This window comes from Pundamilia nyererei, unplaced genomic scaffold, assembly GCF_000239375.1.
Source record: "Pundamilia nyererei isolate P.nyererei 1_Seehausen unplaced genomic scaffold, PunNye1.0 scaffold00113, whole genome shotgun sequence".
Taxonomy (NCBI): domain Eukaryota; kingdom Metazoa; phylum Chordata; class Actinopteri; order Cichliformes; family Cichlidae; genus Pundamilia; species Pundamilia nyererei.
In genome coordinates, this window is record NW_005187514.1 from 170,273 (window position 1) to 196,975 (window position 26,703).

At 38.1% G+C, this 26,703-nt stretch overlaps 1 protein-coding gene across 1 annotated transcript in view; it reads left to right on the top strand.

The window, feature by feature from the left end:
- ipo11 (importin 11) overlaps positions 1 to 9,850 on the top strand; it is a 116,990-nt gene extending 107,140 nt beyond the window's left edge. The window contains exon 28 of the mRNA XM_005741806.1: positions 7,847 to 9,850. Coding sequence (XP_005741863.1) covers positions 7,847 to 8,011 — 165 coding nt within the window. The 3' untranslated portion in view covers positions 8,012 to 9,850. The remainder of the gene's footprint in view (positions 1 to 7,846) is intronic.
- Positions 9,851 to 26,703: the final 16,853 nt, after the last annotated feature.

Below are 26,703 nucleotides of genomic sequence, written 5' to 3' on the forward strand. Positions count from 1 at the left end.
TTTTTTTTTTTTTATCAGCAGTGAAGGTTTTTGACACATCATGATTATGCTACACTTTATAGAATGATTTTAATCTCGAGTTTGGTCTTTTAATGTAAACTGGATCATCTTTTTTTTTTTTTTTTAACTGTCTATTCAGATTGATGGTGTTTTCCATGAGCTCACCCACTGGTTTTAAGTAACTATAGAATGAAAAATATCTTTTGCAGCACATAAGAAAATATGCCTGTGATAAATTGGGGACTTTTTTGTATATAGATTCGATCATATACAAGTATGCAGATATTATTCACAGATACTAAAATGTATGGCTTAAAACTTTTAAGCTGCCAAGTTGTGAATAATTTACTACAAGTGGTTGGCATTGTTTGCACCGTATGCCTAATGCAACACATATTGTTTGACACAGACAAGCCCAGTGATAGGTCTGTTCATCCAGAGACACTGATGAACGTAAAAAAAAAAGAGACAAAAGTATTTTGCATGTAACATATGTCACGTTTCAATTTAATTCAATTTAATTTATATTTCCAAATTTAAAACAACAGTTGCCTCAAGGCGCTTTAAATTGTAAGATAACGATGTTACAATAATACAAAAAAACTCAGAGAAAACCCCAATAATCATATGACACCCTTTGAGCAAGCTTTTTTTGGCAATTGGTGGGAATGTAAACTCTTTTAAAAACAACAAACCTCCAGCAGAACCAGGCTCAGGAAGTGGAGCCCATCTGCTGCGACCAGTTCAGGTGAGGGAACGAAGACAGGATAACAACGCGCTATTGAAGAGAGCCAGAGATTAATATCAACTAATGATTATAAGAAAAGTTGCACATGAACACACAGTGAGTTAAAAACTTATGTCTTGTCACATAAAGTACTGTATATAAGCAGGAAAGTACTAAATCATTTGATATCTGCTGCAACATTTGAATGGTAGTGTCAGAATTTGGAGTAAACAGTGTACCTGTAAAAGCATGGATCTATCCTTACTTGTGTTAATGGTTCAGGCTGGTGCTGGTAGTTTAATGGTGTGGGGAATATTTTGTTGGCACACTTTTGGGCCAGTTGAGTGTCTCATAAATTCCTTTATGGACCAAAATGTAGCCATCTTCTCAAAGTGGTTTCTTGAACACAGTGAGTTCACTATACTGAAACGGACAACAAAGTTGCCAGATCTCAATCCAGCAGAGCATCTTTGCATTGTGGTTGAATGGGAGATTCTCATCATCAGTGTCCAACCAACAAATCTGCAACAAGCATAAGATGCCATCATGTCAGAATCGTTGCGGAGAAGCATCTTATTTAATCAATGCCACCAAAAGTTAGGGTGGTCCAATGTGTCAGGTATGGAAAGCCCTTTTCCCAGTAAAAAAAACACTCTGTTCCAACTAAAGAACAGCTGCATACAATAACATTAAGTAGCCCTCTGTTCTGTTTAGGTAAGCCACTTTACACCTAGAAGTGGGGTGACATGATCAAATAATTTCATGTTCCAAACTCTCTCAGGTGTGCTGAGGCTATATTCTTCTCCAGCCTGCTGGCACAGATTAGCTTATTTCCCAGACAAAGGTGTATGGATAACTTCCAAGCAAATATTGAGTAGAGGCTAAATTACATGTTTTTGGCATGGATTTGTGAAACTGTGCCACCTTGAAAACAGTTGTTCATGTGACAACACTGGTTGCAGAAAAAAGATGCAAGCAAAAAGGTGTTTGGCAACCTCTCTAAGTAATGTCAGAACAGATGGAACAAATGTAGGCTTTTTATTGGGTATTTTGCATGAGGTAAAAGCGGACTGCCGTGGGTGCTTAGGATCATTATTATTATCATTATCGTCATAATTACAGTTTTTTTCCTTCAGAGCGTATCTCGCCTACTTCTCCATTCTGTCTCCTTCTTTTTCCCCCTCTATATCTTCTCACTAGACATCTACCAAACCTTTTCCACTTCCTTCACATCTCATTTGTCTCTTCTATTCATCCTCCCTCTCATTTATCTTCTTCTGTGGCATGGCGACCATTGCCTCTTTATCAGTGAGCTGCAGCAGGAAGCATGTCACTCTCCCTCTGTCCTTTTCTCTCATCATTATTCCTTTTCTTTTCCCCTCAAACTTTACTGGTTTCATATTTCTTTCCTGCTTTTTATGTTGTGGAGGGATTTTTGTTGTTGGGGTTTTTCTTTTGTTTGTTTTTGGCTTGTCCGCAAGGTTACCTAATATTAATACAGATGCATATTTTTTTTCTTTTAGTTCATCCTTTCAGTCAGTTTTACTCGTAGTTGTTTTTACTATACCTATTATTTTGGCAAACCATGTTTACTTTTTTGGTTATTGCACTTGCACTTCTTACTCTATCATTTTCTTACTTTATCTTTTCCCCACTTATCCAGAGCCCCCAATTACTTTGCCGTTTCATCTTCTTCACAGTACAAACTCCAAAATTGAAACCTTGCCTCAAATGACCTGAACCAATCATATTTCACATAGTTCACTGCCATCAAGCAACTGAACAAATGACATAAATGAGAAATGCTTCCAGTTTACAAAATCACCCTCATTATGCAGTATTTGTGTCCTGATGGGATTGTTTTTGTCTTCCCTTCTGTTTATTAACAGAATGGCTGAAATTGCCATGCTAAGGTTTATACACCAGATTTGGACTACCTGCCAAGAGAAAAATAATGAAATAATGAATAGAGAAATAATGTTGCTTATGAAAAATGCATTTAATCCTCAATGTTTGGGGAAGCACATTAATGTAATCACTTTACATTTGTCTAACGTATTACTGCTCCTAAATTCAGCACTCAAGATGCAAATGTTAATCAAATATGTGTCACTTGCAGTGCATGAGTTAAATGATCTCTATATTGAAAGTCATACAATGTGGTTTTGTGTCTTTGTTTTGTTTCTTGCTTTTTATGCAAGATGGTGTAAAAATCACCTAACTTTGATTAACACAGAAAGCTGTATAGAAATGGCAAAGTATCTACAAATCAGGAAGTGCAAAGGTCTCCATATGTCATTAGGAAACTGCTTTGTGCTGATGTGTGTGAAAATGTAAGTTTTAAAGGTAGAATTATCAATCTAAGTGTGTGACAGCGCACCTCTCGGAGTAGTGCAAAAGTCTAAAACGTGTCCAATGGATTACTCACTTTGAACCAAATAAATACTGTATTATTTTTGCTTTTAAGTGTTATGCATAATACATTATAACCCAAACACTGATAATGCATGACAGAAAATTTACATGCAGAAAAAATAAGAGAATATAAGTTTACTTTTTTTTTAATGTATATGATGGTATTTGTTTAAGACGGCGATGCCATTAAAACCTGGGTTGACAATAGCTTCTCTTAAACAGCATGATGCTTTGAGTCAAATTTGACCACTTGAGAGCAGCTTACATGTCTAGTTAGAGATTCTAAAGGCGACGAGCTGGCGAGGCTGCAGATGATGTGTTGTAAATTAGCTGATGAAATTAACATTTGCCCGCAGTGTAATCCACTAAGCCCGGTGCTGTCAGCATCTCCTTACACAATACAGTTCTTAGTTTACACTTCAATACATCATGCAGGCCCACAGTTCATTACATCACACAGAAGTCGGTGTATGTGCTCACACACTCGCGCTCCTGCGGAGTATTTGTGTGTTTGCAGTTAGACATGAGGCACCACGGGATGTGAGATAAAAGCTGGAAAAGTACAGGTTATTGCATCATTAACTCCCGTTAGCATTTGTCTGCCTGACTTAGTTTCCTTTCATATCCTCTGCTACAGTACAAATGTGTTTTTCGACTGAATAGAGTAGTCTGTTGTAGTAAACTGTAAGAGTGGATAGGAGAGCAGGTCTGAGAGATCAGAAAGTTGAGGATCTAAAAAAAAAAAAAGGCTTACTATTGTGCAATCTGTGAGATTATTATCTTTGCAATATGTCCTTGTTAATCCCAGTCCCGAAACCAGTATTGGCAATCATTGTACTAATACCATTTGTCTTTGTGTGAGCTTGTCATTCAGAGAGCTTTAAGGATCTTGGTCCCTGGTACACATGATGTTGTGTGAATTAAGTGTGTTTAAAGTCCCTCATTGGCCAATTTTAAATAACACTGATGTTTTTATAGAAATAACTGAGAACCGTTTGCTTTGGAAAAGGACAACAGTAGTCTCGGGATTACTTTAGAGATGAGGGCTTTTACAGCCCCTGTCATTTCAGCTGTCTCTCTTCAACTCTCTCATGTTTCCCACTCATCTCTTTTCTCTGTCCTGAACAATGAGGTAGAGTTATGATTGCCCACTCTTGCATCCCACGTCATCTTGTTTTTATCACTCACTGCCTTTATGGGGTTCTTTGAACCACATTACTTAGCCAGTTCCTGGTACTTAATTCCCATGCATGACGATTCTTTCCCTCTTTTGTCATATTTGTCTCCTCGTTCCCTTATCACATTTCATTCCTTTGTACCCATCACATCTACACCTTTTGTTGCCTCGTGTCACCGTTATTTTTTTTCTTCTTCTCTTGTCTTCTCATCTCTGCCCTTGTTTTTCCCCCTGTGTTGACAATGGGTCGTGCATACTGTTTATACTGATAGTGGCAACATTGTAAACTGCTTTTGATCAGTGTTGCTATGTGCACAGTCTCAACACAGCATGTCCTAAATACAGTCCATTGCTCTATCTCAGAACTTTATTTTTTGGGGTACAGAAACATTTACACCTCACTATTACCAGGTTGGCCCCCCATTTTCCTTAAGAACGGCTTTGTTTCGTTTGTGGGACATATTCAACAAGCTGCTATTCCTGCGCATCCACAATTTGATTTACTGTTTCTCCAAAGCCCAAATGTGCTTTATTGGATGGGAGACATGGTGATTGTGATGAATTCATTGTGAAACCAGCTTAAGAGGAGTTTTGTCAGGGATGTGTTATCCTGCTTGAAGCAACCATCAGAAGATGGATACACTGCGGTCATAAAGAGATGATGATCGCAGCATAATAGAGGTTAGTTGTGGCATTTTAACAATGTTCACTTGGTTGAAAGGGGTCCGAAGTGTTCCAGGAAAATACCCCGCCCCCCACCTCACTATTCCACCACCAGCAACAGCCTGAACTGCTGATACCAGGCAGGAAGGACCCATGTGTTCATGTTGTTTACACCAAATTTCTGTTACAACAGAAAATGACTATGCTTCTGCTCATATCACTTATGTTACTTCCTCTTTGTGCTGGACGCGGGAAAGGGGTTTCTCTGTATCTCTCTTTTTCCATTCATCAGAGGCATCGTCTGTTCTCCAATTTTTGGTGAGCCTTTGCAAGTTTTATCCTCAGTTTCCTGTTCTTCTCTGACAGGAATAGGAGTGTCACCTTGTGTAGTCTCCTGTTGCTGTAGCTGATCTGCTTCAAGGGTCAGTGTGTTGTAGGTTCAGAGTTGTTCTTCTGCACACCTTGGTTATATCGAGTGGTTATTATAAATCTAGTAGATCAGCAATTTCCAAATAACTCAGACCAGCTCGTTTGGCACCAACAACCATACAAAGTCACTTAAGTTAACTTTCTTACACATCCTGATGCTTGGTTTGAACTTCAACCACACAATCAAGACCATATCTACATAAATCCATAAGGTTGCTGCCATGTGATTGGGTGATTATATACTTGGGTTCATTAGCAGTTGAACAGGGTTAACTAATGAAGTACCTTGGCGAGTGTACATTCTGTTTATTTTCTTAATTCTATTCACTTATCAATTTCTCTTTAATCTTTATTAATAATACAAATTTAATAATAATTATAATATTAATAATTTACACTACTTCAGCAAACTTTCATCCACACCCTATCATATGCAAAGACTTGAATTGTTTTTCTGGCATTTTTCTAAAAAGCTCATTTAGTATATATGAAGTGTGCAGTCCTGATAAGGGGCTACATTGCTGCTGAAATATTGTAATCTCTACATACAGACTTAATTGCTTCTATTCCTGTTTAACCCAAACTAATCTGATATTTACTGAGACATATGAAGAATTGCATTAATAATGTTTTCCCTAGTTTGATCATAGTAGATGCTTAAGAGGACCATGGTGATTAAAAATGTATTCAAGTGCCATGATATGTGGCTTCTGACGCACACACCCATACACACAAAAAAGACCTTAAAGATGTTGTGGTATACAGAGAGAAGGTAATTATGCAGCTCAGATGAAAGCTTTTCCATTAAGCCACTCTGCAACATCCACTCTTTACTAGTTTGATAGCATTGTAATGACGAAGACCAAATTAGTATGACAAGTATTGTTTCCAGTGATTGGCTAGAGACTAAGATTTGCCACTGCAATATTGTGCTTCTCTAAGGACCCAGAGTTGTTTTTCAGTTGTGGGCTGATGTGATTAAGAGTGAACACGCTCGCCAAAATGTCAAGTTTGTGCTAGGTGATAAAGGAGATCACAAGGAGAGGTTGGTTTTTTTTGAAATTCAAGATACTCACCTGCTTTGAAGCAACAATGATAATTAATCTGTGGGGAAATCATAGCAAAAAAAAAAAAAGAGCCAGAATACGTGGAAATGTTACAAACGGTGATATAGTAAGGTACCCACACTGATTAAAAACATATAAGGGTGACTAAAATTGTCTTTATACAATTTATTAGACACACACAAAAAGAAATCTTCAAAACTTGACTGCATGCGTGGAAGTTTTGTTTGTGCAGTGGTGTTAACAGAACTTGTATACCTCTCTAATTTATTTGCAGGCCGAGTCCCGGCTTTCAGGCTTTTGCCATCTGTTGTGTTTGCCTCTGCTTCATTTCACAGAAAATAAATGACAGTGTGCAGGTTTACAGAAATGTGTTAGCTGTAGTCCACCATTCAAGTCTTCTGTGTTTGTTTTTGGTTTTTTGGTTTTTTTTACACTGTTGTCAATTATTATTTTTCCAGCGCTTTCTTCGGTATAAGATGAATGACAGTGACTGTGAATACTGAATTATTTTTCCTTGTGTACGTTTTCTGTTAGTTATATATGTCAGAGTCGCCACACGTAAAAGGTTTCTGTTGTATTTTCCTCCTTTTTTGTAAAAAAATCCACAGTGCATTTTCAGTGAAAGTCCTTTACACACCTACTTACACACATTGCAACACATAGCAGGCATTAATAAAATTAAGAGTAATTAGTGGATTTGCCTTTTTTGTCAGGCAGGTCATTTTATGGATTATGTTGATATTCTTTCTTTAAGTGAATCAAGATTACACTTTCTTTTCTAATTAAGATACGCTTTCCTTATTCTCTAGGTGTAGTATCTCTCTGTAGTCATGAATTTTTGTGTTTCATCCTGTTTTGTTCCTGTCACATACTTTGTATATATTGCTCTGTATCTCTCCACTATTTATAGTGTGCAATACCAATAATCCTGCGTCGTAAAAAGGAAATGTGTAGTTGTCCTTCAGAGTGCTAAGTATTCATCTAAACCATTAAAAATTCTGAAAACCAGAGTAAAAGCTTCTATACCGAGACAGTAACCAAAAATAATAGCCTGGTGTAGGGCAGCATCTCTTCCAAAAGTTATTAGATCATGAAAATGAAATCGAGTCTGAGAGGAAAAAATCAAAAATCCAGATCTGAGTTTGTACCAGAACATTAATCCTCCCTTCAGTTCAAAATTGGATATTTACTTACTGTATCTTGAACAGCCTCTGAAATGAATGTATGGGAACTGTTAAGACCTACATTACAACCATGAGCAGCTGATTTGCTGGTGTTTTTGTTTTCTCCCAAAGCGCTGCCTAACAGACCCTTTCTCAGGTGGGATCACTAATTTTTCCACTCTCCATTTTCTCTGTCCTCCTGCAGTTGGCCCTGGAGGATCCAGTGCACAGCGTTTCTCTCCAGCAGTTTGTCTATGAAAAGCTGAAGGCGCAGCAGGCCCTGATGGGGGACCAGGGCTTTGGAGCCCTGATGGAAACTGTGGACACGGAGCTCGTCAGGCAGCTCCAGGAGTTCCTCCAAGGCCTCTAAATCACATCTAAAGTCTTCACTACCTTATAGAAACATCCTTGCCTAATGCTACCCTCTGACCCCATTTTTGAAAATGTACTGGAAAGGCTAACAATCTGCCTGACATGTGGACTCCTAATTCAAACCTCCCCAACCTCTGCCCATGCTATGCCTTATCTATATTCAAAACCTAGCCTTGTCAACTGTCCTCAGCTAACACCCCATGCCCCCACCGCCCCCCGCCCCTCTCTCTATTATCTTATTTCTTGTCCTTCCCTTTTTTATAAAGACTGGGTTTATGTGGGTCAGAGTATCTTCACGTTTTTAAAACACCTACATGACAACATCAACGCACTAGAGCTTCCACTCAATACTTATATTTTTCCTCACTTTTTTTGGTTTTGCTGTGAAATAGGTAGAAAATTGAAAAAGTTAAATTAATGTTGTGACGGTTGGGGAGTATGGGGGTGGGGGAAGAATCATCTGCAGTGCCAGAACAGGAGCCTCGGACTATTTTCTATGGAAAAACATACAGATTGTAGCAGAAAAGGGGATAAACCAAACCTGAAGGACCTGAAGCAGTGTTTACAGAATCTATTCTTAAAAGAGAAAAAAATGAAATGTAATTTTGTATGTATGTAAAGTATGGATGATATTCTGCCTGACATTATTTGTAGTTTGTTTTTACATCATGTTAATTTCTCTACAGCTATTTTTTTTAAATAATAATTTTGTCATAACCTGAGGTCAAATTGAAGTAACTACTGAGAGAACTAAAGTGTTTTTTTTGGTTTTCTTTGTATGGTGGCTTAGAGTTTTGTTTTTTGATTGCAGAATGGGGGCTTTTTAAATGGTTGATTTGTAAAAGTGCTGAACTATGTTTATATATACATACCGCTGCTAATTGATGGTGTGTTGGAGCACTTTAATAACCCAAACGGTCACATCCTTTTCATTCTTTTCACGTCAGTATACTTAAACACAATTATAGAAGACCTCAGAGTAGTGCGACAGGATTGTGCATACTAGGCTTAAGTTGCATTAGGCGCATTGAGAGCCTTATCTTGATTTGGTGCCACATCTTCATTTTGACTTATTCCAAATGTGACATGCTGTTAGGTTTCGTCCTCACTTTAATTTGGAAGAATTTAATTCTGGCCTGTGCGGCTGTTATCAAGTGGCTTTCAGAGCCATTGAAAAGAATCACAATGCATCACTGGTGGAAAAGAAGTTAGCTGTCCTGCAGTCTTTTTATTTTTGTTTCTGAATTGGCCTGTAATTGGCGTGATAGTTTGATATATTTGATTTGAGAGGAGTCATTTGTTTTTGTGTTCTATCTTAAAATGCTTAATAAATAGGAACGAACCTATTTGATAAAGAAAAGTAATAAATTACTGAATATTGGCACTTAAGTATTTAATAGTTGCATTTTTACACACACAGTAGGAAACATTGTCTAAACTATGTCGCAATTTTAGACTCATTTACATAAGTTTTTTTTTATGGTTTAACAATTTGTTTTCTTTTTTCATCGTGGTGCGTGTTAACCTTCTCGAGAAAGCGATGGCCCTGACATTAGCTCCTTTGACACTGTGATAAGAGTTGAGTAGCAGTCAGAATTACAGCCTTATGCTTTCAGCCTTACCTGCCCGTGAAACACAAGACCTTTTTACTATTATGTTGACTACTTAACTAGTTCAACAATACAAGATTTCTTCACTTGTTAACTCTTGATTGAAATTATTAAGTTTGTTTTCAAAACGACATAGTAGAGGAAGTTCTGGAGCTATAACTCTTGGTTATGTTTTCATGGGGAAAAATACTTATATTCCAAAGCCTTCAATAAAATGCAGTAATCAGCCAGAATAGTTGTCTTTGTATTCCCAGTGCTTATTTTGTGCAACTGAAAACAGTAGTCCCTATTGAGTTTTTGATGTACTTTTTTTGTTTTGTTTTTTTGTTTTTTGCAGTCTTATTCTATTGAGTGCATTTTTCTAGCAGATCAGACATAATTGTCCTGCAGATAATGCAATGGACTTGGAAGTTGTCCTTAATGCTGGAACCTCAAGGACTGAGCCACTGATTGCAGTGAAAAGGAGCACGAGTGGGAGAGGCTGAGGACACTGAAATATGATGGTAAGCATAAGGTTTAGATGTATCCTCTCTTGAGAGTACAGCATGACTGATGTGCAAACTCAAGTCAGTTTGGTAGACGCTCTTTTTTTTCTTTTTCTTTTTTTTTAAAGGAAGCTGTCAGTTAGAAAAATGGGGCAATAACTACTGAGAAAGTACAAGGAAATGAACTGGCAATTAGTGGGAAATAGAACTAGATCCTACAGCCATGCTTGTGGCTCTTTGGTTTGAGCAATAGAAAAAGTTCAATTCAGTTCAGTTTTATTTATATAGCGCCAAATCACAACAACAGTCCCCTCAAGGCGCTTTATATTGTAAGGTAGACCCTACAATAATACATACAAAGAAAAACCCAACAATTATATGACACCCTATGACCAAGCACTTTGGCAACAGTGGGAAGGAAAAACTCCCTTTTAACAGGAAGAAACTTCTGACAGAAGCAGGCTCGGGGAGGGGCAGTGATGCCAATGCACAGAATAAATATGACTTTATGATAGTTTTATGAGAGAGTTCAAGTGATGACTGAGATTATTACAATTCATTCTGGGGAATAAATTGAATTAATTTTTGTACAAAATTTGTTCACCCTCAGCAAAATTATTAGAAAGTCATCCACGATATGCCTTTTGATTGGTGTGCATACTGTATGGATCTGTGTGAGACAAAACTGTAATACTTAAAAAACAAACAAACACCAGGTTGAAAATCTCAGGTAACTGGTAGAATTAGCTGACTAAATTCGAACAAGCTTTCAAAAGTGGTGACCCCAACGATGGGTTTAAAGCATTTGATTACACTTTTTCAACATACTATTTTAAAATGTTTGCGCACATTATCATTATTGACCTATAGCACAAACCACTGCTGTGGAATGGCTACACTTTAACTTTGAAATGCTTAAAGCTTGTAAAATCAACCAAAAACTGAGGATTCTATTTGACACAGTATAAAACATCAATAAGTGTTTGAGCTGTCACTTGAAAAAGCATCAAAAGCAAAAGAACAACTTCAGAAAAACTTTGGGGTGGAAATTGTTGACGCTCACAAAACAGGTGGATATACAAAGAACTGGAGTGACAAGTATAATCAGGAATTCAATATTATTCAGCCATAACAATGAGCCTGGCAGGTAGGAAGTCAAAGATTCTGAAAGATTGTAATGAAAAGAGGAGTGAAGTGTGTCTAAAGACCCCAAAACAACTTCCGAGACACTAGTAAATGACTTAGCCTATTGGGAATTGAAGTCTCTAAGAAGACAATCACTAGAATCCTGCACACATTGACACGTTCAAGCCAAACTGTTGTATGCAAAGCACAACCTGGAGAACGATTACAGTGCATCTGGAAAATGTTCCCAGCACTTCACCTTTTCCACATTTTGTCATGTTACAGCCTCATTCCAAAATGGATTAAATTCATTTTTCACCTCGAATTCTACATGCAGTACCCCATAATAACAAAGTGAACAAACTTTGGTTGAAATTGTTGCAAATGTATTTAAAAATATTTAAAATTAAAAAATAAAGACAAAAATTTGTTGACAAACCTTGGCCCCAGTGTGAGGTCCACAGCGCTCTGGAACAAGTTATCATCCAGGATGTCTCTGTACATCGCTGCATTCATCTTTCCCCACAGCTCGATGCTGCCACCACCATTCTTCATTGTAGGGATGGTATTGGCAGGTGATAAGTGGCGTCTGGTTACCTCCAGACATTACGCGTGACATTAAGGTCAAAGACTTTTCGTTTTTACCCGACATGAGAATTTTGCCTGAATGGTGGATTGCTGGGAAATGGGTGTCCTTCTGGAAGGTTCTCTTCTCTCCACTGAGCAATGCTGGAGCTCTGTCATCGACGGGTTCTTGGTCATCTCCATGACTATGGCGCTTCTACTCAGATTGCTCAGAGTGGCAGGTGGTCAGCTCCTGGAAGAGTCCTAATGTTTCCAAACTTCTTTTCATTTATATATGAAGGCCACTCTTTGGACCTTCAGAATGCTGCAGAAATGTTTCTGTACACTTCCCCAGATCTTTGCCTCGATACAATCCTGTCTCAGAGGTCTACACACAATTCCTTGGATGTCATGGCTTGGTTTGTGCCCCGACATGCAATGTCAAATATGGGACCTCATATAGATAGACATGCCTTTCCCAATCATGTCTAGCGAACTAAATGCATCACATCTGACTGATCATCAGTAGAAGCAGGACGTTCAAAAAAAAACCTAGGATGCTTGAAAAAGTGGTGTTAAAAAGTCTTTGCTCTATTTAACAGCACTTTGGAAATACTTGTGCCATTAATTCTGTTTTCATCTGTACATGCCAAGAAATTTAACATTTTTATACGCCCACTTTGTACTCTTCTATCTATATATAGGGTTTAAATTATTTGAGAATTGATGTACTCTATTTTCAGTTGCATTTAAAACAGCACTACAGCTTTTTGCGTTTTTTTTTTAATATGCATTTTTTAATGCTAAAAGGCAGCAGTGGCAGGAATTGGCCCATTTGTCTTAATTGGTAGAGAATAAATGTACTTCTGGCTACTGGTCACTTGAGTGGCTTATAGAGTGCAGAAGGGGTGATTAAGGATTCTGCACCCATCTTCACTTCCCACCCTGCCTTTCTTCCTTGCCAGCACTATTAATCCAAGGGACTCGGCCATTCATCTTTCTTCTCCCACTCTCTTTCATCCTATTGCTACTAGTTAGTTCTGTAGAAACGGATAAGAACCACAGGTAGACTTATCCGCAAAACATTTTGTTAATTATCCTGTGGTATGCATGACAGGAGACCAGGGAGGATTAGCCCTAATCAATAATTTGCATTCTTCATTGGATTAGCTTCCCACTTCAAAGATTATCATTACACAGCAGCATGTTCACTCTAAAACTTTGGTAATTGCTAATTTTCTCATTTAAGTCTTCTAATTTATGTACATTTATCATTTCATTACCCGGGATCCTTTAGATATTCATTTTTTTCTGAATGAGGAAAAAGAGGTAAAATATCAAAAAGCAAAATAAATTTAGAAGCCCTGTTTAATCGGTGCAGTGAAGTTTTCTGCTTCACTTTATTTATTTTCACTGTTTTGGTACCTTTTTAAAAAAAAAAAAAATTCTCTTCAGAGACAAAAACTACAGTGTAGACTGTTTTAATACTTGCATTGCACATTTGGTAGCAATTAACTTACAAAAATGCTGTTGAAGGCTTTTTCAAAGATAGCAAGCGAAGTTTAAATATCTTTAATGTTTTTTTGTTTTTGTTTTTTTTTACCTTTTTTTCCTTGCTCCAAGTTGGTTCTGGAAATGATATCCAGTCTCATTAATCATAGTAAGTATGAAGCCACAGCCAGCAAACATTTAGCTGATCTTAATGACTGAAGGGGCAGACAGTCCTAAGGCTACAATTTTTACACTTTGATTGTATTAGCTTAAAAATAAATGAAATATAATAACTATGTGATACATTTTTGTCAAACTGCTGAAATGCATTGCAGAATCATGTTTATTTCTTTACACATACCTGTTTTTGTCTATAACTTGGATATTCGTGACAAGTCTGCTCACACACTCGACATCCCTCAAAGCCATGTTCCACTTTAGAGCCTAAAACTCTAAAGATGCATGCACTGACCACAGGGTACCCGTATTCTGATTGCTGATTCCAGCAGAATAACATGCCAGCTCACATTGATCATCTCAAACTGGTATTATAAAAGTTCACTCAAATGGCCTCCACAGTCATCAGATCTCAATCCATTAGAGCCCCTTAGAGATGTGGTGGAACAAGAGATTCATCTGTGCGAGGCTGTCATCACTGTGGACCAAAATCTCTGAAGAATAGCACTTTGTTGAATGTGGCCTTGAAAAGTTAACGGTAGTCCTATCTGTCAATATCACACTTTTATAGTTTATAGTTTTATAGTTTATAACTCTAATAGAACACCTATTGGATTTAGTGGACGCTGACTATGTGCAAAATATATTTGCTTAAAGCATACTTTAAATATGTCCTTCCTTTGCCATGCTTCAACAGCTACCTGATTGTGTCATTTTGATTGTGTGCGGGTTATGTAGAAGAAAAGTATCAGTGACAGCATGTGGGTGAGCGCCCATTTGTCTATGCATTGATTCTGATTAGAAGTGGCGGTTCTTGTCTGCCAGTGGAAGCCTGTAATTAAAACCTGAAGTTCTTGGCATGTGCCATCATTATGTGGCCATACTGCATGTCTTTCAAGTAGGTGTATGTGCACTCATCGTATTGATGACTCAGTGTCCTCGTGTGCTCCTGTGTGCGCATCTGTGTGTGTTCGAAATCTCGCTTCTGTTACAGGAATATGAAAAGTTTGCTGATTGAAGTGTCACTTTGGTCCACTGATTAATGAGAGTTTTAGGCAAGTGTGACAGTTGTATGGAACCTACCAATCAACCAACCAACCAGTCAGTGCTCCCTATTCAGAGAGCACTGACATGAGATCGATTACCTCGTGTAGAAATAGCGCCAGGTGGGGGGAGTGTGTGTAAAGTGGACATGACTCTGTCACATTAGTCACAGCAATGATAATGCCATTTAGCATCCTGACCAAATTATTATTTTGGTAAATTAATAATTAATATATTAAGTTAATGGGCAAAAATCATTTTGAATAACAGAGTGACTATCTTTGAAGTGATGGTTGAACTGAAGAATGAATTTAATAATACCGCTTTAAGCAAAACAGAATAATTAATGAAGGCCTACTTCGATGCAATTAAAGCTCCACAGTTTGAAGTATTTTTGTATTTTTATAATTGTTGATTTGTATTTTGTCATATCAAGTCATTTTAATTACCAATTTGGTAATTTTATTTTGCTCATATTAATTATGTTTATTTTATTGTTTATAAAACTTTATTTCTGGTTTAGTTTTTATCAATTTTGATTTGTTTTTTAACTTTCACTACTCTGTGAATTTACCCAGTTGAAGTCCACAAGATATAAACAAATCTTTAATAAGCTGTATGGATGATTGCAAACGCCTAGACGCTATAAAGCTAGCAGAAAAGATAGTATTCATTGAGTGAATGTAATCAGCATCATCACCTTAACTAGAAGTTGATGTCCTCACCTGTAATGTGACCAGACATTCACCACAATTACTATAGGTTGCTCTGCTCCAGTCCAAAAATGTGCATCATTTAAAAAAGAAGAAGCTATAATTCAGCAGCATGTTATGTATAGATCCAATATCTAATTTAAAAACTTATAACTTGACTTTTAAAAAAAAAAAAAATCTCTCTTCTTCCTCTCCTGTCTTCTCTGTCTTGCATCTTTCTTTACCTCTGTTTCACACAACAACATGTTTTTTTCTCTCACTGGCAAATTCAGCAGTTGTCTGCTAGCAACACATTAGCTAGCAGACACCTTTTGTGACAAACTGCCCAGAGGTAGTTTTTGTGTTTGGTGATATTTGTAGAGCTGTTTGAAAATTTGCATTTCATGCTCAGTCTTGTTCTGGAGCACTAGCTAAATGTTACCAGAGCTTTATTTACATCTGCGCCATGAACGGATTACAGCAAAGACAAGGAGAACTATATGTTCTGAAGTGTAAGCAGCTGTGGGATGTACTTATTTTCTATAACTCATATCTCCATACTGTCCAAGAAAGGGACACCAGATTGCAGAGCATGAAAAAAATGAACTAATTTGACAGTAATATGCATTAACCTGCCTATCAGTTGTAATTACTCAATAATTAAAGGCTCCAAAAATGCTGTTGTGGATAATTAAAGCTCCCTTCATCCCCTGATCTGGGGCGGGATTTAAGAGGTTCAAAATATGTATTCCTATACAAACATAACGCTTCACGAAGGCAACTCACTCAGTTATGTAGACATCCCAGTTTTAACAAACATGCACCAAAACCTCATCATCCTTGTTGTAAGGACAAACCTGACCAAACTGACAGAGATGAACTCTTAACACATTTTCTTTATTCAGTACTTTTAGCTCATTTTTCCTCCTAAAGCCGTGTGTGTGTTTTATTTCGTTTAACACAATGTTTCTGTCTTTGTTTTTCATTTACGCTAACTGAAATCTTGCAGGATTGTGCCACTATTTGACACTTGTGCAAACGAGTACATGCCTTCTTAGATCATCATTACAAGTAAAAATAGGCTTTCACAACCTGCTACTCATCAGCAGTACGGCAGCATAATGCAAATAAATATTTAATGAGAGCTGAAACTACAAGACAAAATGTCACAGGAATTCTGTCAAAGACCAGAGACGGGAACGCAGGAAATGGAGTTCTACTGTTCTACTTCACGCCTCAGAGTATCACAGTACATTTTACGCTGCAGGCTGTAAGAAGTGAAGCCAACGTGAAACCCACAGGTGGGGACTCCAGTAATAATACAGTCTTGTTTTCATCTTTTGCCTCCCTCTTGCTCATATAGAATAGAGTAGTAGTTATACTGCAGTCATATTACTGCCACACTTTCTCTCTCTTATCAACACATTGTCAGTTATCTCAGGATATGACTCAAGACTTTTTGCCTTTGGCTGGTTATCAACCCTCAGTACCTTATGAGAGTAAAATATTTCCTTAGCAAGTGCCAGAAACAACTCGTATATTAAAGCAGTTTTTGTTTTTTGCTCATCATATATTTCGTATATTATTTATTATCTAAATTAGGAAATGTTATTGTATACTAGTCTTTATTCAGGTGAATCTATTTGGAAAATCTGCATTTGGGCTGCTAATGGTTTATTTATTATTCAATTATTATTCATTCAAATTACAATCCTGTGGCCTAAAATGGATTTAGATCCATTATGTTAAGGTTTTCTTTCCACTGAAGATAAGTGATATATGGAACTGACCACTGTATCGATCATCTGTAAAGCCAAGGGGTTCTTGTGACCTGTACAGCATTAGTAGGCTATTTTCTTTCTAATTGAGTCGCTTAATTTATGTGTTGTTGTTTTGATCTTCTTTTCTCCTGACTTAGGTATTGACAAACTAATCCGTCTCCGCAAGCCATCATGGCATCTGCTGACATTAAAGGTAAAACAAAAGAGTGTTTCTCGCCTTACGCTAGTGAGAAAATTAGGAAAGGCGATGATATGAAAATGTTTTTAGTCAAGGTTTCTGGAGGGAAGTAATCCATTTTCAGCTGTGAACAAAAAGACTCCCAATAGCTGCACATTAATGTTGATGTCAAGCAACATTTTAGTTTGAGTCCAGCGCCCAGGGCACAGTGATAACAAACTACCTTTTTCCTCACTGTATTAAAGAGTCGTTTCATTTAGAGAAGTCATTGAAAAGCAACACATTATGACCTATTTAATGTAAAACGCATATGTAGTACTGTGGAAGTGCTTCAGCATTGAATGTTTGGAATTTTACCCACCGCACAACATCAGGCGGGATCATTTTCCAACGTCAGCGCAAACATACAGCAAGAGTAATAACGACAAGAAGAACAATGATTTTCCCACAGCAGATTTGTGCCATATGTGGAGCAAAGCAAAAAAAACAGTCTTGACTTTAAGACAGTTGGCAAATGTGCTTGTTCACAAAGGCTTAAAATTAGGGTGTTGAAACTCAATAGGAAGAGATGATTAGATGCAATCAAAATGCATGTTATGCATACAAACAACCTAAAAAGCATCAGGCTTTTTAGGTTGTTTGTATGCATTAAGTTAAAAAGAACTGAGACCACAGCTGAAACTCAAAACTAGACACTTTGACTATCCCTAACTACTCTAGAGCATTACCCCTTTTTTCTAAACATGAAAAAACCAAATGGACCAGTGCTTTCCTAAAGAAGAAATTTATTTAAGTTCATTTTCCCCATAAATAGATGTTTCAGGCTGTCAGTGTCATTGTATTATCCATGAAAAGATAGTGTAAACGAATGGAATTCTGGAAGTGAAATAATTCTAAAGTAATCCCCTGAAATGTCTGGAAAGGAATCATTGATAAGTGGTAGCCATAAAGGAAAGTAGATAAGGCCTGTATCTGAAAAGACAGGCCCTTATCAGTGGTATTATAAACTAAAATGTCCTCTTATCGGTTATTCGCTGTTTAATGGCACTCAGAGCAAGGTGAATAAAGTAAAAAAAAATGTAAAAAGGCACAGAAGTCAGAGTAATATCGTTCTTGGGAACAGAAGGATTACTTGAGTGTGTATATATACACAGTCTATTAAGCATTTTCATTGGAGGGTATTCATGGACTAAGTGACTATTAGTAAAACAAGATAAATTAAGAAAAAAGCACTTACATTAGAAGCGCATAATCACAGAAAAATGACTGAGAATCACATTCCTGTGAGTAAACGTGAGGAAGCTGTTGCCATGGGATTAATGACCCCCCCTCTCTCGTGTTGAGCCTGTTCAGCTCCAGCTGTGCACGACAGAAGTGGAGCCGAGCGCAGCGGCAAGCCACTTGCGTGTGCTGTGATCTTTCAGGTATTGTGGCAGTACTGTCCACATGAACAAAACAGATTCGCAGTCCAAGAGACATGTCTGTGAATTGTCACAAATGCAGTTAGTGGGAAAGAAAAGCAAAGAGCCTTACTTTAACAGCAAAAGCTGTGTTTGTACAGTTTTTTGTTTGATGTAGACATCGGCAGTGGAATCCCCTGTCCATGTTCACAACAACGAGGAAATCCCCCTGGAGAATGTGGTGATGTTGCAGGTCTTTGAAGCTCACAGTTTCTGAAACATGTTACACAGCGTGATAAATTAGAGGTGAAGTGATACCCCAGTCAAAATCACAAACACAAATTTGACTTTGTAAGCATTGCCAAAATATTTTCTGCAGTGCTTTTGTACTGGACTGATTAATTACCATTAGGTGTTCTTATTATAGTGACCACCCTGTGGAGAAACTCAGAGGATAGTTTTCTTCTGTCACTGCAGCTGCTCATGTATCGTATCAGGAGTAGTGTTTATAGTCAAAATGAGACTTTCATCTCCACCGTAGAAGGGATACATTGGTGGTAATTAGCTAAATGACATCTCTTCAAGCAGGAGTTAAAATTGTCATTGGCTAATTTCACATCTGATGGGCTGCAAGTTTAACTGTGACACGGCAGCTGCAATGACTGCGAGCTTTTGTTTGATGTGGCTCCCCATAATCACGCTGACAGCCTCTTGACAGATGTTTGACAGAGTGGTTTCAGGTTCACCGAAGTACCTGTAAGTGGAGTGCGTGATCAGAGAGTGAAAGTGGGGTGTGCAATCACCATCACACAGGCACAAACACACGCTCACCGCGTCCTCCTGTTCTTATCCCAGTCTCCCTTCGACCCTTCTATTCTTACTCATTCTCTGTCTCTCTCTACTGGTGGCTGATTAATATTGGATGGCAAATCTGTCATTATGTCTCCTACCAGGGAAAGAGATTACAAGGTTGCATATATGAATATTATGCAGGCATTTCTCTGTAAAGGTACACAATCCAGGATCAAAACGATGTTAATAGTGTGGTAGAACTCCTCTGTAATTGCAGCAGCATCAAAAGAGAACGTGCTCACAGTGGTGTAGCACCTCACATTGTCACCTTTTTAATATCACAACATGGAAATGTTCCAGCTTTCTCCTCAGTATAGTGAACATCACTCTAAAAACTGTTGGCTGCCTCTGGCTTTCACACGTCAGTTGTAGTGCGCCCACAACAGGGAGGAATCTCAACAAGAGATTTATGGGTGCCCTGGAGGTCCAGACGCCTTGTTGGATTACCTGATTGCCTGTGGTTTCAATTTCGCATTATAGGAGATTTACAAGTTCAGGAAAGGATTTGATCTGTGAAAGCATTTGCTTATGATATTATGACTCGGTGTGCTGTCTGGCTGATGTGTGTGTCACACAGTAGAGGTGTCATTATACATGAATAGGTTTAGCTTTTTTATAATTTCTAGCAAATTATTGTACCAGTATGAACTCTTTGTGTTTCCTACATGATGGTGCATCATGTGTAAATGACATATTGTTTTCTACTTTTAGCTCTTTCCCCAGACACATGGGCTTTATGTTAAAGTGTTACCTGGTAAGTATTAGATCTATGATGCCTAAATTTGGTGTCAGGGCGTTCACTAAGGTTTTCTTGGTACAGTGTGCACATGTTTGCTGTCAGAGCTACCAATACAATGCTGGATACACTTCTCAGATATTTTGGTTCAGATCACTGGCATGATAGCATCACACAGTTGCTTCAGATTCGTCAACTGCATAGCCACCTTGCAAATCTGCCGTTCCACTAATTGAGATCTGGCATCGGTGTCATGTTCAAGAAATTAGTTGTGGATTATTTGAGCTTTGTCACATGATGTGTTGTCTTGTTGGAAGCAGCCCTTTAGAAGAGGTCCACACTGTGGTCATGGCCAGCTACAATACTTGGCTAAGCTGCGGCATCATGGAGTAATCAGGGGCCCAAAATGTGCCAAGAATATATCCCAACACCATCAAATCAGACTGAATTGATACAAGACAGGATGGATCCATGCTTTTTTTTTTTTTTTAATTGATGTTTTATTAGTTTTCTTATTTATACCACATTTACCATTTACCATTTCTTATTTATACAACATATACAACAAATTCAATTTATTCACCGTGAGGGGGAAAGCAAAACCAAACCGAACAACAACAGAAGAGACAAAAGGACCAAAACAAGACCAAACAAAACACAAGAACAAACAAACCAAGAAATACAATGACATTATACAAAATCGGGCCTCCCATTTTGTACATATTTCAACCATTTCAACCAATATTCATCAAATGCGTCCGCCTGGCATTTTAGCCTAAAAGTTATTCTTTCCATAACAAAAATATTATATATCACATCAATCCATTCATCTATGGTAGGAATATCCTCTTTAATCCAAAGGTGAGTTATGGCCTTTTTGCAAGCTACCGACAGCACACTGAAAAAATACTTATCCGGTTTGCATAGATTAAGACTCTCTAGGTTGCCTAGGTACAATAATGCAAAATGAAATTGTATTTTCTTTTGGAAGATTGTTTCCATGACCTTATGTATTTCCTTCCAAAATGGAACCACACGGGGACATTCCCAAAAAATGTGAAAATGATTTGCTGTTGCATGTCCACAATGCCTCCAGCATGTTGGACATGTTGGACAGCAGGATGGATCCATGCTTTAATGCAGTTTATGCCAAATTCTAAACCCTACCATTGTGCACTATGCTGCAGCAGGAATCAAGACTCTTCAAACCAAACAATGTTTTCCAATCTTCTATTGTTCAATTTTGGTGAGCCTGTGAAAATTGTAGTCTTAGTTTCCTTTTCTTAGCTAATAGGAGTGACACCTGGTGTGATCTCCTGCTGTTGTAGACCATCTGCTTCAAGGCTATACTTGGAGTAAAAGATGCTCTCCTGGTAGCAAGTGGCTACTTGAGTTACTGTCGCCTTCCTATCAGCTCAAAGCAGTCTGGTCATTCTTCTCTGATGTCAACAAGGCCTCCTCACCCATAGAACTGTTTTTTACACCATTCCTGTGTAAACCCTAGAGACAGATTTGTGGAAAAATCCCAGGAGAGCAACAGTTTCTGAAATACTCAGACCACTCGGTTTGGCACCAACAACCATACCACGCTGAAAGTCCTTAAATCAAAATCACCTTTCTTTGCCATTCATCTTTCTGGACCGTGTCCATATACCTAAACCCATTCATTTGCTGCCACTTGATTGGCTATAATCACGAAGGTAAACAGGTGTACCTAACAAAGAGACCAGTGAGGATAAATAAATATTTCACAAAATAGTACTTTTTTTTTATGATATTGTATTTTAGTTTCAATCAGAAAAATAATAACTCAAGTGATGCACTAATGAAAGAACTCGTTGTTAAAAGTATGTGTTTTGTATGAATAATACATAACCATGACAAATCCATAAACCTGGTGTATTGTCCGCATATATTGCTTCATTTATCAAAGGCAACCACCATCCCTCCATTATAGATTATTATAAAAAATGTATTATTTTATCATGGACAATGTATGTAGGCTTCATTTTTATGTTGTATTTAAAATGGTTGACATAACATTGCAGTTCAATTTCAGTGCGGATGATTACAGTCAATAGATAAACGTCCAGAGGAAACCAGTCAAATCTAAAACACTGACTTATACATAAAAAAATAGCAATGAAAACAATAATTTGAGAGCGCAATATTTGCGAAGCCTGTCATCTTTGTAGACACACATAGATCTGTCTGCCTGAAAATTGTGGGTTTAATATTCTTTAAGTGTTGAGAGTGTCAAGTGTTGAGAAAATCGGCAAAAACATAGAATATACTCAGCTGCTCTGTTCATTTTATCATCCTGGAGAGAATTTCTTTCTGGAAATATGTCTCAGATTTATGATGTAGGCTGTCATGACCTTATCCTCTTAAACTTGTGCTTTTCAAGTGCTTGTAAAATGAAAGAGAGTTGTTTTATCAAGATATAAAGGGGTCAGGGGAGCTCACAGTTGCAACTAACAGTAATTTTCAATTTTCTGCCAAATTGTAAATGATCTAAGAAACATGTTCTTGCACAGTCCTCTGTCAACACTAAATCCACTTCTGCTTGCTTCTGTTTCACAGTCTTTATGTGCATTCATGCTTTTCTACATGTTGAATACTGATATTGTGGTTCTTCTGTTCTTCCCACTTCTCTCTGGCATTCATTTGCCCTTCTTTTCATTGTCTTTCCTCCTATCCCTCTGTGCAACTGCCTTTTATTTTGAAGCCTTTTGTTAGCAGAACTGTTAACTGAGTGCATATCTGCTGGCCACCCACCTGCTAAAAAACTGTGTGACATGTCTGGGGAATTACTGCAGTTGAGTTTGTTGCAAGGAACTGTGGCAAAGACTAAAACCAAATGACCTCTGAGCTTATGTGCTGCTCAATTAGAAGCAATAAGACCTTTCTCTGATTACATTCTCTGTAAAAGAATTCATCATCACACCTTAAACTCTGTTCCTCCATCTCCTCTTCTACTAATGACAAGTAGGGGGTAGAAAAAAAAACGAAACTAAAATGATTTAACTGCGCTCTGCCTAGTGAGGTTAGAAGGCAAAGAAAATTGTAAGTAGGAAGTTCATTGACAGTCATCTGTGATTCTGTGGAAAGATGCGAGCGGAGGAAGGAGAAGGAGGGCTGAGATAAGAGGAAAAGCAATCTCAGAAGTGAATACATTAAAAGCTGAAGTACGCTGATGAAAGTTGTCAGAAGCTATGAAATACATAACAATGAACAGCTCTGCAGCTGCAGCTCTTTGTTCTGCTTATCATAACAGATTCATATACAAAAGCAAGGTGACTGCTAATGGTGTTATTTTATGTTAGAGTTGGTTTATGTGAAGCATCCTCTTTTTTGAGTGACAAAAGCATGCATTCCCGCTGAGTGATTCCCATAATTTTGGAGATTTGTAGTTGACCATCTGCTGCAATTTTGAGTGAACTGAACACATTTTACTAGTAACAAAAATGCTTTTTGCTGAACTGCCAGGATTTGAATGCAGGCTAATCAGAATAGAGGCTCTATGTTCACGGGACTGTCGATGATCTCTCAGTGATGCAAGAAGACGCTGTGAAAATATGCGGCCGTATTCTGAACTGCTAAATACGCGAACTAAGTCACGGACACAAAACGACCTCCATTCACACACAACCCCCCCCCTCCTTCTTGTCTTCTAGTCTGTTTGCTCAGGCACACGTAATCCCCTGCATCAATGTTCTCCTTTGATACTTACATAAACACTCATGCACAGTGGAAGGTTAACAGCAGTTGGTCTTTCTTGGGCAGCATGAGGTCAAATCAGCTTTAGGGGATTTAAGGAACAATCAGAAACTAAGCCTTTGAGGGAAAACAACACTTCAGTCCACAGACATGCATGAAGTGCTTTCCAATCATTCCTTGACTCTTTTTGTGTGGAGCTGGAAGTGTCATGATTGAGTTTTCAGCCCATTAAATCTGTTTAGAGAGGTAGATCGTAGGTGTGGCTACCTAATATAATATACAGTATACAGCAGAGTGGTCACTGATGCTTTTTATTGTGTGTAGTCAGACTAAGCTTGCTGTAAGGATTGACACTGACAGTAAACGAACCCTTTTAAGGTAGCAGGTATCAAGGATAGGCCAAGTTTTCTATCATCACCCATTTCTCACCATCATACTTTATATTAGGTACACCTATACAGAATCCTATACCTACACACACATGCACACACACGCACCCAGAGGACACAAATACACTCAAATCCTACACCTGGAATTTCTGATGTGGTGATACAATGGTCAAACTGGCACAGCATGCAGGATGGAGCAGCAAGCTGTACTGTGATTAGTAGGTCGATGTCATACGGGAACAATCGATTTGACATTGAGCGCCGTAGGCCACTGTACACACCAAATGTGAATCACACTGTCAGCTCAAGATCACCCTTAGCTCTCCCCGAAAGAAATGACACAAAGATCAGGCAGGCAGGGGTACAATGACGGGCCCTGTTGCTCTTAAAATACACAAAATATTATGAATCCAACACATTTTCATTGCCAAGGTTTGAGATTACATGAATTTGTTCTGTTCTCATGTTAGCTTGACATGTTTGGTTCATGTCAAGCTAACACTCAGCCACAGATTAAAGGTTTATTATTTATTTCTGAATCATGTATTCTCTCCCCCCCCGTTTTGTCCAGATTTGTGTCTCAAGTCATTTGTTCCTTTGATAACACATAGAGGCTTATTGTGTACTTTTACATGCATGTGGTAGATGGAGTAGATCTCAGTATATAGTCTCTGTGTGTGCTCCAGTGTTTAGATGGGTAGGGTATATACTGACTTTATTTCATAGTGCACAAAATAGCAATAGCAACAATAATCAGTTTACATAAGCACAGGACTGGGAGAAAAATTATACACACATTATCAAGGGATTTGAGATGAATCACTGGTTAATATTAGTTGGATTGGTATTGTCTGCTGTCCTCTAGATGCATTATTTCTCCCCTGGGATTTTCCTGTGACAGTAATCCTTTATTCTATTTGAGGATACAGACAAAATTACTAGAATGACTGTTTCAGACTATCCACAGACACTCATATGTCAGGTCATCTCATGTGATCTGATCTGCAATGACATGGTCTTAAAGGTCCATCTGACCTTGTGACAAAGCAAAATAGGTTAATTTATAAAGACATCCACAAAAGCCTATTTCCAAAAGTTATTTCAAAGCAGATTTTAAACTTTTTAAAGTGTTTATAACTGGAGGTTAATGGTTCCTCTAAACTATACTCCTCACTGATTTTACAAATTAAGTTTAACCTTAGGCAATGGATGTTTTACCAGAATAATGAAAATCTCACTGTTTCCTGTGAGCTCTTGCGGTTTGTGTTTGACACAGCTTTATATTTCCATCCATCTTCTACTGCTTATCCAGGGTTGGGCTATGGGGGCAAAGGCATAAGCAGAGATTCCCACAGATTCCATATCCCCACCCACCTCCTCTCCGTATCACCCACCTCCTCTCCGTATCCCCACCCACCTCCTCTCCATATCTCCACCCACCTTCTCTAGCTCATCAAGGGGAGCACTAAGGTGTTCCCAGGCCAGCTGAGAAATATGTCTCTGTAATCTTTAATCTCTCCTGAGTGGGTAGCTCAGGGTCTTCTTTTGATAGGACGTGCCAGGAACATCTCACCCAAAAGACCCCCATAGGGAATCTTTTTAGATGCCCAAACGACCTCAACTGGCTTCATTTGATGTGGAGGAGTACTGGCTCGAATCGGAGTCCCTCCTGAATGACTGATTTCCTCATTCTATCACTAAAGAGGAGCCCAGCTATCCTTTGGAAGAAGCATATTTCTGTCATCTGTATCCATGAACTCATTCTTTCGGCCAGTACCCAAAGTTTGTGACCATAGCTGAGGATAGGTACGTAGGTAACCAGATAAAAGGACCAGTGCAACATTCGCATCACTGTACAGGTAAGAAGCAATAAAGGGACCAGTTCACCCTGCCTGGACCAAAGTTACTGGGATCCCACTCAGGCTGGCATATGTAGTGTGATCGCCCTATAATTGGAGAACACACTCCAGTCAGTTCAGAAGCAGTTGAAGAAGTTACTTGAAAAAAAGTAATCAGTAACTAATTCCTGATTACTTCCCCCAAAAGTAATCCCATTACTTTACTGATTTCTTATTTTCAAAAGTAATTAGTTACTTAGTTACTTTAAAAAAAATGATTTGCAACCTGATTAGGTAATAAAGCAATAGATCTTTCAGCCCAGTTCTATTTTTTCTGCATAACCCATCATCTAAAATGTAATCAAATGAAAAAGTCTCTTTTTGAAACTAGTTTTATTAGTTTTAATCTTTTAACTTTATGCATCAAGCAAACATTAAATTATATGCAACATTCTCTGATGTTGCACTAAAGAAATTTGTTTAACATTTAAAACTATTTTCTGCATATTCCAGCAAATGCTCGGAGGTTTAGGGTTACTTCTGCTCAGAAGTAACAGAAATTTTCAGAAGACGATCTCCGTTCAGTGTTGCAGAGGCATATCAGCTCC